The sequence below is a fragment of the Artibeus jamaicensis genome, unplaced genomic scaffold (assembly GCF_021234435.1).
Source record: "Artibeus jamaicensis isolate MK-2021 breed Jamaican fruit bat unplaced genomic scaffold, CSHL_Jam_final scaffold_1964, whole genome shotgun sequence".
Lineage (NCBI taxonomy): Eukaryota > Metazoa > Chordata > Mammalia > Chiroptera > Phyllostomidae > Artibeus > Artibeus jamaicensis.
Genome location: NW_026522030.1, coordinates 22,671,468 through 22,684,795, shown reverse-complemented (window position 1 = coordinate 22,684,795; position 13,328 = coordinate 22,671,468). Strand labels below are relative to the sequence as shown.

The 13,328-nt window shown below is 37.0% G+C and overlaps 1 protein-coding gene across 2 annotated transcripts in view; it reads left to right on the top strand.

Moving 5' to 3' along the window:
* UBE2R2 (ubiquitin conjugating enzyme E2 R2) overlaps positions 1-13,328 on the top strand; it is a 92,914-nt gene that overhangs the window by 65,928 nt on the left and 13,658 nt on the right. For both annotated transcript variants that reach the window (XM_037151588.2, XM_037151587.2), the window contains exon 2: positions 2,613-2,699. In XM_037151588.2, coding sequence (XP_037007483.1) covers positions 2,613-2,699 — 87 coding nt within the window. The remainder of the gene's footprint in view (positions 1-2,612; positions 2,700-13,328) is intronic.

Genomic DNA, 13,328 nt, shown 5'->3' with positions numbered 1-13,328 from the left:
AGGAATTTGTCAGAGCTCCTCAAAACTTTTATGGATTTCTCATATCCCAGCTTTTCCTATTAAATTTTTTGGTTAGTCTATTGTTTGACCAGGCAGACAAATAGATTCATCTAGGGAATCACCAGCAAGGTCAAGTAATAACAGCTTTTTGGGAGTAAGTCTTTGTATCAAGAAATAAAGGCTGCTGGTCTTTATTTCAAGTGTATGCTGTTAGTAGTAAGCCTAGCATGGCTCTGGAGAACAGGGACTAGAACAAGTTAAAACACCACGAAGTTCACTGTTCCAGTTGAGGTTCAGCTGTTTTTCTTGAATGATAGATAGTCCCTGAATTGCTGCAAGCTTTTGGTTATTTTCTAGATTCTGAAGAAGTTGATTCTCACAATTTTTGTCAATTTTCTCAACATTTTTATTGAAGAAAGAATTTTTAAGGGTTCTGACACTGCCATTTTCATTAATGTCTTTAGCTTATTTACTCTTAGCTTGTCCTTTCATTTTCTTCTTCACTCTCTTTTACTGGTATTGTCAGATGAAACTTTTTCTGGATTTCATTGTATTTGAAGTATGATATATGGCCAAGTGTTACAGAACCCCGCCTATGCTGTTCTGGAACAGCTGTGAGGTTCAATTGCCTGCCGCCAAGAAGTGTGACTCCCATTGCAAGTTTGTTGAAAAGAGGAAAGGGGTTGTTTACTTAAAGGCTGTACAGATTTAGAATAATGGCTGATTTCTGCCATTAAGTCCCACTCCCTTTAAAACACCCCAAAACACATAGTTCTGCCCCTGCTTTGCTAAACCAGGCCAGTTTCAGAATACGCCAGTCAGAGGTACTATCTTTTAGAAAAGCAGAAGTCCACGGCTCAGCTTTCCTGGTTACAGTTCAGCATTCCAAGTGTCCTCTGCTAATCTGTGTTTGGTTAGACAGGTTCCCCAGGAGGTCTCCTCTTCTTACTTTAGCTCTTAATCCAAAACTGCATAGCATCTCCTACTCCAAACTAAACCACATAGCATACCCTTGCACACCAGACCACATGGTGGTTGGCTGGGGTGGGGGTGGGAGGACTCTTCACCATTTCAAACCAAATGGCTGCTGCTCCTTCTTACTACACCAGACTACATGGTAGTCTTGACTCCCGGCCGGCATGGCTTCTACCTTACACACCAGCTCTTACAGCAGACTGCTTCACTACAAACTGCATAGCTGCTTGCTGCTTTTTCTCAGACCTCATGGCTGAATTCCCCCTACGGTTTGCATGGCTGCTTCCCTATTATTTCGGCCCTTATGGTGAAATTTCCATGCTTCCTGGCTCCTTCCTCATGGCTGTATCTCCTCTCTCAGCCCACCCTTATTTTTAAATGCTGACTTGGAACTTCCCACATGTCGTCATATCCAGCACTTCCCACAATGGGATACTTTTGTCTGGTCCTTCATATCTTTCACTTTCTTTTGGCTGGCATCTTTTTTTTCTTTTTTCTTTTTTTAATTGTCTGCCATCTTTAGTAGGGCAGGAGTACCCCCTGGTATGGTTGCCTCCACCTCCCTACCTCTTTGCACAGACACTGTATCTGCTCCCAGTTACCCTGGGTGGCAGCACAGCTATTAACTTGCCTTTTGTTATGCAAATTATCTTGTTTCATCTACTTCCACTTCCTCCAATCCAGGTTTGTTGGAAGTTCTGCTGTTTTCTGGGATCCTGTTTTCCACGCCATTACACAAGGGCATTTAATGCATCGGTATTTGCAATAGCAAAGGGGTGAAAAAACTCCAAGTGCCTCAAAATAAGGGATGATTTATCTATATATCTGTATGATTCAACATTATGCATATACTAACAGTCATACATTTGAATTTATTTGATGACATAGGAAAACATTGATGATAGATGGAAAAACAGTAAAAAACAATATATTCAAATCTTTGAAAATAAATTTTGTAAAGAAATAAGCATATGTATGCATCAAGAAACTACTGGAAGGAGCTACTTGAAAATGGTAGCATTTGTTATCTGGGTGCTGGTTGAATTATGTGAGTGAAGAAAATACTGCCTTGGTCATGTGTCTCACTGGTTGGAACGTAATCCTATAACCAAAAGGTTGCCAGTTCGATTCCTGGTCAGGGCATATGTCTAGATTGTGGATTTCATTCCCAGTTGGGGCATATACAGGAGGCAGCCAGTTGATGTTTCTTTTTTTTTCTCTTTCTCTCTTTATCTCTCTTTCCCCCACTTCCCTCCCCCCCTGCCTCCCTTCTCCTCTTGGGATGAGAATAAAATAAACCTTAAAAAAAACTTTGTTCTATATTATTTACCATAATGTTATATTATTTTAATTAATGTGGCACACCTGTCCATGTTATTGTTGTCACTCATGTGAGCTCAGTTAAAAATTATGTAGCTGTTGAGTTTTGTTGATTTAACATAAACTCTTAGAAATATTTGAAGAGATGCTGTAATAAAAGCCCTGGCATTGGGGTAACAACATATATATGAGCTATTTTTAATCCCCAGACTCTATACAAAGGAATTTTGTTTCATTGAGGTATAATAGGGTAATTATTAGGCAAATGAATAACCTGTAATCTCATTTATTAGTATTTTGTGTTTTTTTCTTTTCAGGCGCATATTAAATTTCCTATTGACTACCCATATTCACCACCTACCTTCAGATTCTTGACGAAAATGTGGCACCCCAACATTTATGAGGTAAGAGACATCTATTATAAGTTTCTCCGAAGATTTGTTTTTCAGTTACAGTTTTTAAAAATTGCCTTTATAATTCAGTATGGTGTGGTAGTTAGTGCTATAGCCACAAAGGACTAGTTATGGTTTCCCACTTTTAGCTAATAATAATAATAATCTCTAGTTTAATTGTTCAAAATTAAGAATAGTTTTATAATACCAATGTATAGTTTAGTTAATTTAAGATTGAGGCTTTAGGCCTTTGCTCCTCATTGCTAAGGTATAATGCATATGTGTTAATAACATTTGCATTTTTTAAATTTAGTAGATAAAGTCATACCAATTTATTTGTGTACCTGTCCTCTAGCTTCACAGCAAGGGTCACCTGTTGCTATGAACAGAGATTCAGCTTTTTGGGGGGATTTATCCTACTATATTTGGACTGCCCTCTTTTCAGGAGTTGCTGCAGAGCAATTGAGAGCCCCTTTTGGAATAAATCCAAGGTGAGGTTCTTTCACTGGACAAGACCCATATGCCTGGGGAAATCATTTCTAGTTCTGTGGATGAAATTTACCTACCTTTGTGTTAATCTGTACAGATGCTAGAATGATGCATTATGTTTCTCAGAATACTATTTCAGGGCCCACTAAATATCCCTTGAGTTCACTCTTTTACCATTCTGTAAATTTTTTCATTGCAATAGGGCTCTGAAGTGGTGTCATTTTATTGTAGCTATGACCCAAGCATTAAATTTGCTTAAAAATTTTTTTTAAATTTAATCTTACTGTATTTTTATTTTTAGAGAAGGGGGAAGAGAGGGAGAGAAATATCGATATATGAGAGAACTATCTATCAGTTGCCTCTTGCCCACCTCCAATGGAGGACCTGGCCTGCAACCCAGGCATGTGCCCTGACTGGGAATTGAACTGGCAACCTTTCAGTTTGCGTGATGATGCCCAACACACTGAGCACTGAGTTTAGTCAGGGCTAAACTTGCTTTTAAAAAGTTATAGCCTAAGTCATATAGTGCTGTTTTTGGCTTGTTGGGTATTGGGAAGCACTTTTGCTCCAGATTGTATAGACTTGAAAATGCTTGTGGGCGAGAAATGGAGAACTCAGTTTATTTAGGGTCTGAATTTGGATCTCAGTCTGTATAAATTAGTGTACAGGAACAGCTTTACTGTTTTTCACAACCTGCTTTTTCTGTAAGGTGTTATCTTCATTATTCTTAAAACAGGACAAACTGTGCTCAAAAGGTGATATGTAGTCACATTTTTAGAAGTAAAGCTCCTAAAATATTATCTTCTTTAGTGTCTTCAGTATTTGACATAACCACAATACAAATAAACAGTAGTGAATACCTTAGATTATTCTGTATTAAAAAATTATCTTGTTGTAGAAGAGAATTATAGAAATAATTCAGTGTTTCATTAGTTTAAACTGCATTCACACAAATATTTTTGTGCCCCTGCCCATGTAATAATCAGTTCTTGCCTTCAAAACTGTATAGTATATTTAGATTTTAGATAGCAAAATGAATTGCCAAGACTGAAGCTTTTGTCTTCCTATAGAGAACTGATTCACCTTAAAGCCATATACTCACTTGTTTCCATCTGTTTTCTAACTCTCAAACTCCTCTCAAAAAAAAGAAAGAAACAGAAACCAGAATAAAGGATTCAGAGTTCTGAAAAAGGGAAGTGTGTAGATGGATAAACTCCTCTTTTCACTGCTTTTTACTATTTAGGTATGGGCTGTTGCATTCTGTGTCATTAGAGTTAGCATTGGGTTATTATTTTTAAAAATAGTTTTTGTATTTATAATAAAAGTTTTAACAATAAAATAATGCATGCATGTCTTATAAATATTCCATTGTTTTCTGTAGCTTAAATGTTTTATTTTAAAATAAATGATAAGTCATAGTTAAGAATTAAATTCGATGTAGTTCTTTTGATTTAAAGGAATTACAAGAGACTTTTCTCACATTATTTAATTTACCTTTGATACATTCTCGAAATGTTAATTAAAATTCAATTTTTTGAGGTCCCATGTCAATATTTGTGTTTCTTAGAGATTATGGGGGCTCATGGGTCTTGGACAAAAAGATATTCTTGGAAGTTGCATTCTACTCACCTACCTATGCTAGAAACACAATGGGTTTTGATGTCCAATTGCTATAATCACCAAAATGTTTACTGCAGAGTTATTTATGCCTGAGGATACAAGAGGATACAATGACAGTAACAACAAAACAAAAATAAAAAAGCAAATGCGTACTCAAATTCCAAACTATGGGAATTGATAAAGAGTTTTTGGTATATTAACTCAGTGAGCACTAAAAATAAACATTATAGACTATTACTGGTTGAACACAGAGTTTAATATATCAAGTTTAAAAAATTACAAAAGCTTTGGTTATTTTTAAATACATCCATAGACACACTACTACAGCCCCCAAAGTTAAAACTACTGCTGTGTTATATGAGCAAATTCAGTTATTTTAACATTTCCTTTATCATTGCCACGTTTGTAAAATTTATGAATATCGGGAATATTGGAGAACAAACGAAATTGAATATGAACTTTTCATCAGTAATTGTGCTGGACAATCTACTCCTTTCTGCTTTTTTGTAATATCTTGAGTGAACTGAAAAAATATTTTCCTGGTTATGTATTGTGTGCTCAGAAGTAGACAACCAACTAGAACCCCATTGGCTTCATAAACCGTGTTAATATATGAGGTTTTCGTGCACATTGTTCTTCACTGTGAACATGACAGCTATGGCAACTCAATCTCACTGCTCTCTAATCTTTATTTATAAAAAAATTAATATATATTGAAAAAATTTACAGCATGCTAATTTTTATACTAGTTTTTACATTTATTTAAAATATATTTTATTGATTATGCTATTAAAGTTGTCCCATTTTCCCCTTTTATTCTCCTCCGCCCTGCATACCCCCTCCCACCCACATTCCCCTACTTTATTTAGTTCATGTCAATGGGTCATACATATAAGTTCTTTGGCTTCTATGTTTCCTATACTATTCTTAACCTCCCCCTGTCTATTTTCTACCTACCATTTATGCTACTTATTCTCTATACCTTTTCCCTCTCTCTCCCCATCCCCTGCTGATAACCCTCCATGTGATCTTTATTTCTATGGTTCTGCTCCTGATCTAGCTGTCCTCTTAGTTTGCTTTTGTTTTAGGTGTGGTTCTTAATAACTGTGAGTTTGCTGTCCTTTCACTGTTCATCTTCTTTATCTTCTTTTTCTTAGATAAATCCCTTTCATTTCATATAATAAGGGCTTGGTGACCTTATCTGAGAAGCACTTTACCTGCCCTTCCATTGTAAAGGTGATAGCTTTGCTGGATAGAGCAATCTTGGATGTAGCCCTTGCATTTCATGACTTGGAATACTACTTTTCAGCCCCTTCTTGCCTGCAAGGTTTCTTTTGAGAAATCAGCTGACAGTCTGAGGGGAACTCCTTTGTAGATAACTGTCCCCTTATCTCTTGCTACGTCTAGGATGCTCTCATTCATTTTAATCTTGTGTAATGTAATTATGATGTGCCTTGGTGTGTTCCTCTTTGGGTCCAACTCCTTTGGTACTATCTGAGCTTCCTGGACTTCCTGGAAGTCTATCTCCTTTGCCAGATTGGGGAAGTTTTCCTTTATTATTTGTTTAAGTAAGTTTTCCCCTTGTTGCTCTTCCTCTTCCCCTTCTGGTACCACTATAATTTGGATGTTGGAACGTTTAAAGATGTCCTGGAGGATCCTGAGTTTTTCCTCATTTTTTTTGAATTCTTATTTCTTCATTCTTTTCTGTTTGGTTGTTTCATCCTTCTGGTCCACTCCATTGATTTGAGTCAAGAGTTTCCTTCCTGTCACTGCTGGTTCCCTGTACATTTTCCTTTATTTCACTTAGCGTAGCCTTCATTTGTTCATCTACTTTGCGACCAAATTCAGCCAGTTCTGTGAGCATCCTGATCATCAGTGTTTTGAACTGTGCATCTGATAGGTTGGCTAGCTGTTTGTTGCTTAGTTGTATTTGCTGTGGAGCTTTGATCTGTTCTTTCATTTGGGCCATTTGTGTGTGTGTGTCTCCCGGTGCCTGTTATGTATGAGGGGCAGAGCCTTAGGTGTTCACCAGGGTGGGAAAACCCAAGTTGCTGCTTTGTGACACTGTCTGTGGGGGAGGGGTAGACAGGGAACAATGCCTCTTACTTTTCTCTCTGCCGGTTTTCAGTCACTTCTGGCACTTCCCACTATCAAATTGGGCCCTTCTGGTGCTGATTCCCTGGTGGGTGGGTTTATGTAAGTCCTGGGACCCTGTTGGTCTCTCTAGCCAACGCTCCTGTGAGACTGGGAATTTCTCCCACTGCCACCTGGACCCCTTCAGGTGTTTTTAGTCAGAGGCTTTGAGTCTTGATTTCCTTGTGCTGGAACCCTGGGTTGCTCTGTCTGTCTCGCTCCTTAGTTATTCTTCCTGGTTTATCTGGTCACGAATGTGACCACTGGGACCACCCAGTCTGCCAGCCGCCACCTCACCAGGTCCATCAGCCACCGCTTTGCTGCTAGTCCTCTCCGCCCCTCCTACTGGTCTGGATGAATGTTCCTTGGTTGTCGGACTTCCATACAGTTTGGTTTTCTGTTCTGGTTGCTTTTTATTTTTAAATTTTTTGTTAGCCTTCTTTCGATTGTGTGAGCAGGCACAGTGTATCTACCTATGTCTCCATCTTGGCTGGAAGTCTAATTAACCTTTAGATACCTGTCTTTTTCTACCATTTCTATCTTGCTATCCACCTATATGGTCTTTCTTTACTCCATGTACATCATTATGTTTACAGGGGGTGCATTTTGATGGGAAGTATATTTGAATCCTTGAAATAGCAAGATATTTTATAATAAGGGTTTATTCCCTTCTTATTTGATAGCAATTAAATTTTTTTCAGATAGTAAAATATATGGGTAGCTTAGTTGGTACTGCTTCATCTCCTTTGATCATTCAACATATATCTTTCTCTTTGATTATTGTTATTCCTTCTTCGTTTAGTGGAATTAGCTCATAGAGCTCCTGTGTGGTATTTCTTTGATTTTTCAGAGAATTTATTTTAATGGTTATTCTACTTAGGAATCAAATAATGAAGCCACAGAAATCACATTAGAATTGATTTATAAAGTTTCAGTATTGCATTCTCTGATTTTGCAAGCCTAGCACAAACTGCTTAACTTCATTATTTTAAACTCATTTCATATGAATTTTATTTTTTCCATTTTTTAAATTCACTGGTTATAAAAATTTTATAGGTTTTAGGTGCGCGATTCTACAACACATCATCTCTACACTGTATTGTGTGTTAACCACCCCAAGTCAAGTCTCCATCCGTCACCATTTATGCCTCTATAGCCTCCCCCACCTCCTTTCCCCTTCTGTCCCCTTCTTTCCCCTGGCAGTGTTGACACTGTTGTCCTGATCCATGAGTTCTTTTACCTTTTCTTTCTTTTTTTGCTCATAAATTTTAAATATAAAATTTTAAAGTCTAAAACATTTAGAGTAGTTTTTATTAAAATGCTTTGATTTCACTGTCTAGGAATTTTAAAAAGCATACTAAAAATACTAAGTGTAAACCCACTCCTTTAAAAAAATTACTTTGAAATAATTTTAGACTTTAAAAGTTTCCAAAACAGTACAGAAAGTTTTTATATATATTTTTTCCTCAGATTCCTCTAGTATTAATATGTTATAAACAACCATGGTATGTTTACCAAAACCATTAAGTAAACTACAGACTTTATTTAGAAAAAAGTATGTAATAGAAAACTTAAAACATATATTTCTTGTCCTTAGCTGCTTTTTATTCTTCTAGGTGAGACAAATCTATTTTTGTATTATGTTGTTAAATAACTAGAAACAAGGTGCTTCAACTTTGTAATGGTTTTTACTTTTATTTTTTAAACTTTACCTGAGGATATTTTTCTGAATTTTAAAGAGAGACACAGAGAAACATTGATTGGGTGGTTGGCGGTGGGGGGGTGGGGGGAGAGAAACACTGATCGGTTGCCTCCTGTACACCCCTGACTGGGGACCCAACTTGCAGCACAGGTAAGTGTCTTCAGTGGGGATCAAACCCATAACCTTTTGGTGTAGAAGACAATGTTCCAACTAACAGAGCCACTTGGCCAGAGCATGAACTCTGTAATCTTTTTTTTTTTTTAAGATTTTATTTACTTATTTTTAGAGAGGGGAGGGAGAGAGGGAGAGAGACATCAATGTATGGTTGCCTCTCACATGCATCATACAAGGGACCTGACCCACAACCTAGGCATGTACCCTAACTGGGAATTGAACCGTTGATCCTTTGCATCCCATGCTCAATCCACTGAGCTACACCAGCCAAGGCAAAATATTTTATCTGTTTGAGCAAAGAACTGTTCCAGGTGCCTTTTGCAGTCTTCCTGGGAATAGAAATTTTTTCCATTAAGAGAATGTTGTAAAGACTAGGGAAATTTGAAGGTACAATGTCCGGTGAGTACAGTGGACAAATCAGAAATTCCCAGCCAAGCTGTAACAGTTTTGCCTGGTCATCAAAGAAACATGAGGTCTTGTGTTGTCCTGATGGAAGGTTATGCATTTTGTTGACTAATTCTGGATGCTTTTCTTTAAATGTTCCTTTCAGTTGGTCTAATTGGGAGCAGTACTTGCAGGAATTAACCATTTGGTTTTTTGAAAGGAGCTCCTAATGGAGGACTCCTTTCTAGTCACACCATTTAACACAATACCATCTTTGGGTGAAGATCAGCATGTAATGTGGTTAGTGGTGGTGAAGTTCACTTGCTCTAGGATCTCTTTTGTTCCACATTATTGTCAAGTATCCATCCTTCATCACCCATCACAATGTTTTAAGAATGGAATGTTTTCATTATGTTTAAGTAGAAAATTACATGCAGAAATACAGTCAAGAAGGTTTTTATTCCATTTAAACTGTGTGGAATCCAAACATCAAAGCAAATAACATAACCAAACTGGTGAAAATGATTTCAGTGCTTGATTTGGATATTTTGAGTATGTCGGCTATCTCCCATATGATTCAACATTGATTTTTCTCAGTGTCTCGGTTTGATCGCTATCAACTTTAATTGGTCTACCTAACTATGGATCATTGTACAGAGAGAAATCTCTAGCACAAAACTGAGCAAACCACCCTTGATATATTCAATCAGTTACAGCACCTTCTCCATACACTGCACAAATCTTATTTTGCATTTCATTTGCAGTTTTAACCTTTCTTGAAATAATAAAGCATAATATGCCAAAAATGTGTATTTTCTTCCATCTTCAATATTAAAATTGGTACACAAAATTTACCAATTTTGATGTTTCTTTTTAATGTACACTGATATGACAGGTATCACAATACAATCTAAGAAAATAGTTTCGAATGAAATTAAAGGCCACTAAGCACTATTAAAGCCATCTTATAGAAAAAAACAAATGAATCTTTTGGCCAGCCCAATAATTTGTGTCAAGCAGGATTTAATGTATATATTTGTGATTATGTTCATGGATTTGCAGGTCTTCTGCATTCTAAATTTAAGATAATGGGTGAGGAGTTGCTCTAGGCATTGATGTGCTCAAATTTGGCTGCATATCAGAATCATGTGGTGATGTTAAAAATAATACTGGAGATTGCAGTTTAATTGGGTTTGGATGGGACCATGGTAAAATAGTCTTCCTTTTATATTGTAGAACTGCCTTTATGGAGGCCTAGAACTTTCCCATTATCATTATCATCATCTCCTTTCCTTCCTCCTCTATCTTCTCCCCTTTCTCATTCTCCCCCATCCCCCTTTTTTAGATCCTCACCCAAGAACATGTTTTATTGGTTTCTGGGGGGCAGGGCAGGAGAGAGAAACATAGATCAGTTTCTCATTGATCAGTTGGAGCTTTGTGCTTGTGCCCTGACAGGATTGAACCCTTAGCCCATTGGTACATGGGATGATACTCCAAGTAACTGAGCCATGGGGTCAGGGTTTCTTCTCCTTTTGAAAATAATTTGTTGATGTGAAATTCACATACATAAAATAAACCTTTTTTTTAAAAATATTTTATTTTTAGAGGGGAAGGGAGGGAGAAAGAGAGGGAGAGAAACAGCAGTGTGTGGTTACCTTTCCGTGCCCCCTACTTGGGGACCCGGCTAGCAACTCAGGCATGAACCCTGACTGGGCAATCAAACCATTGACCCTTTGGGGGGCATTAACAGGCCGTGGCTCAGTCCTAAGCTACACTAGCCAGGGCTAAAATAAATCATTTAATGTGAACCCATGTCGGTGGCATTTACTGTACTCCCATTGTGCAACTACCCACCTGTATTTGTACAGCATGTCCATCACTCCAGTGTAAAACCGTGCCCAGTGAGCAGTTTCTCCCGATTTCCATTTTTTCCTAGACTCTGACAACCACCAGTTAGTGTTCTCTCTGTATTATATGTCTGGATATTTCATATAAATGGAATTATATAAAGGATACTTGTGACCTTTTGTGTATGGTTTTTACTTAGCATGTTTTGGATGTTCACCCATGTTGTAGCATATGTCAACACTTCATCCTCTTTATCACCAAATACTATTCCATTGTGTTTATATCTCAGACTGTTTATTCGTTTGTCTATTGATAGGCTTCTGGGTGTGTAATTAGTGCTATTATGACCGTATGCATGTGTACATGTGTATTTAAGTACCTTTTTCAATTCTTTTGGTTATATACCTAGGGGTGAAATTGTGGGGACAAATAGTAATTCTGTGTTTTACTTTTTTTTTTTTTTTTTAAAGATTTTGTTTATCATTAGAGAGGAAGGAAAGGAGAAAGGGAGAGAAATATCAATGTGTGGTTGCTTCTCATGAGTCCCCTGCTGGAAACTGGCCTGCAACCCAGGCATATGCCCTGACTGGGAATCGACCTGCGATTCTTTGGTTCGCAAGCCTGCGCTCGCTCAATCCATTGAGCTACACCAGCTAGGGCTGTGTTTTACTTTTTAAGGAGCTGCCAAACTGTCATCCAGCAGATGAATCATTTCTGTTCCCCCCAATAATATATGAGGGTTTCATTTTCTTCATATGCTCACAAATACTTGCTATTTCTTTTCCTCCCTCCCTATCATCCCTCCCCCCTCCTTCCCCTCTGTCTCCCTCTCCCTCTTTCATTCCTTCCTTTCTAGCCATCCTAAGGGAATGCAAAATGATAACCTCATTTTTATTTTCATTTCCCTTAATGACTAATGATGTTGAACATTCTTTCTTGTGCTTATTGCCACTTACATGTCTTCTTCAGAGAAATGTCTGTTCAGGTCTGCCCATTTTTTAATTGGCTAGCTTGTCTTTTTGTCTTTGACTTCTAGGAGTTCCTTATATATTATGGATAGTAAATCCTTATTAGATATATGACTTGCAAATATTTTCTCAGATAGCTTTAGGTTTTTCACTTCATTGATAATGTCCTTGGCATGAAAGTTTTTAATCGAAATGAAAACTTTTATTTACTTTTTATGTGTTGCTCATACTTTTGGTGTCTTATCTAATCTGTAAACAAATCCAAAGTCATGAAGATTTACCCATTTTGTTAAAAAGTTTTATGATTTTTATTCTTTGATCTTTGTTCCATTTGAGTTAATTTTGTACGTGGTGTTCAGTAGGAGCCCAACTTATTTCCCCATTGAACGGACTTAGTACCCTTGTCAAAAAATATGGACTATAGATGTATAGGTATATTTATGATGTGTATGTCCACCATTATGCTAGTTTTAAATTGTCTTGTTGGCTATAGCTTTGTGGTAAGTTTTGAAATCAGGAAATGGGAGTCCTCTCACTTTATTCTTCTGTTTCAAGTTGTTTTAACTATTGTGGGTCCCTTGAATTTCCATTTCCATTTTAGGATCAGTGTGCCAGTTTCTACAAAAAGGTATTGTGTTGAATCTGTAGGATCAAATTGGGGAATGTTTTCATCTTACCATGAAATGTTCCTACCCATGAACACAGGATGTTCTTTTATTTATTTAGGTCTTCTTTAATTTCTTTGAGCCATATTTTGTAGTTTTCTGTGTACAGGTCCTTAACCTCCTTGGTAAGATTTCTTCCTAGGTACAAAATATACCTAGGAAGAAATGAAATTATTTTCTTAGTATCTTTTTTAGGATGTTCATTACTGGTGTATAGAAATAAAACAGACTTTTGAGTATTGACCTTGTACCCTGCAACTTTGCTGAATTTGCTTTATTAGCTTTACTTGTTTGTTATTAGCTTTCTTGTGGATTTTTGGAGTTTTTTGTCATTTGCAAATGAAAATAGTTTTTTTTTCCCTTTTCAATTTGTTTGCCTTTTATTTTTCATTAAAACTAGGTTCTTTGCTACTTGGGTAGGTAGACTAATGGCTCTTTTGAGATGTCCACTCCTACTTCCTAGAATTATTATATATTAGGTTACATATTAAAGAGGAATTAAGGTTGCTGCTAATCAGCTGACCTTAAAATAAAGAAATTACTCTGAATTATCTAGGTGGGCCCAGCATAATCACAAATCAGAATGAGAGGAGATGTGATTTTGAAAGAAATACAGTGCTTGCTTTTGAGGATGAGAGGTAGGAAGCCAAGACCAAAG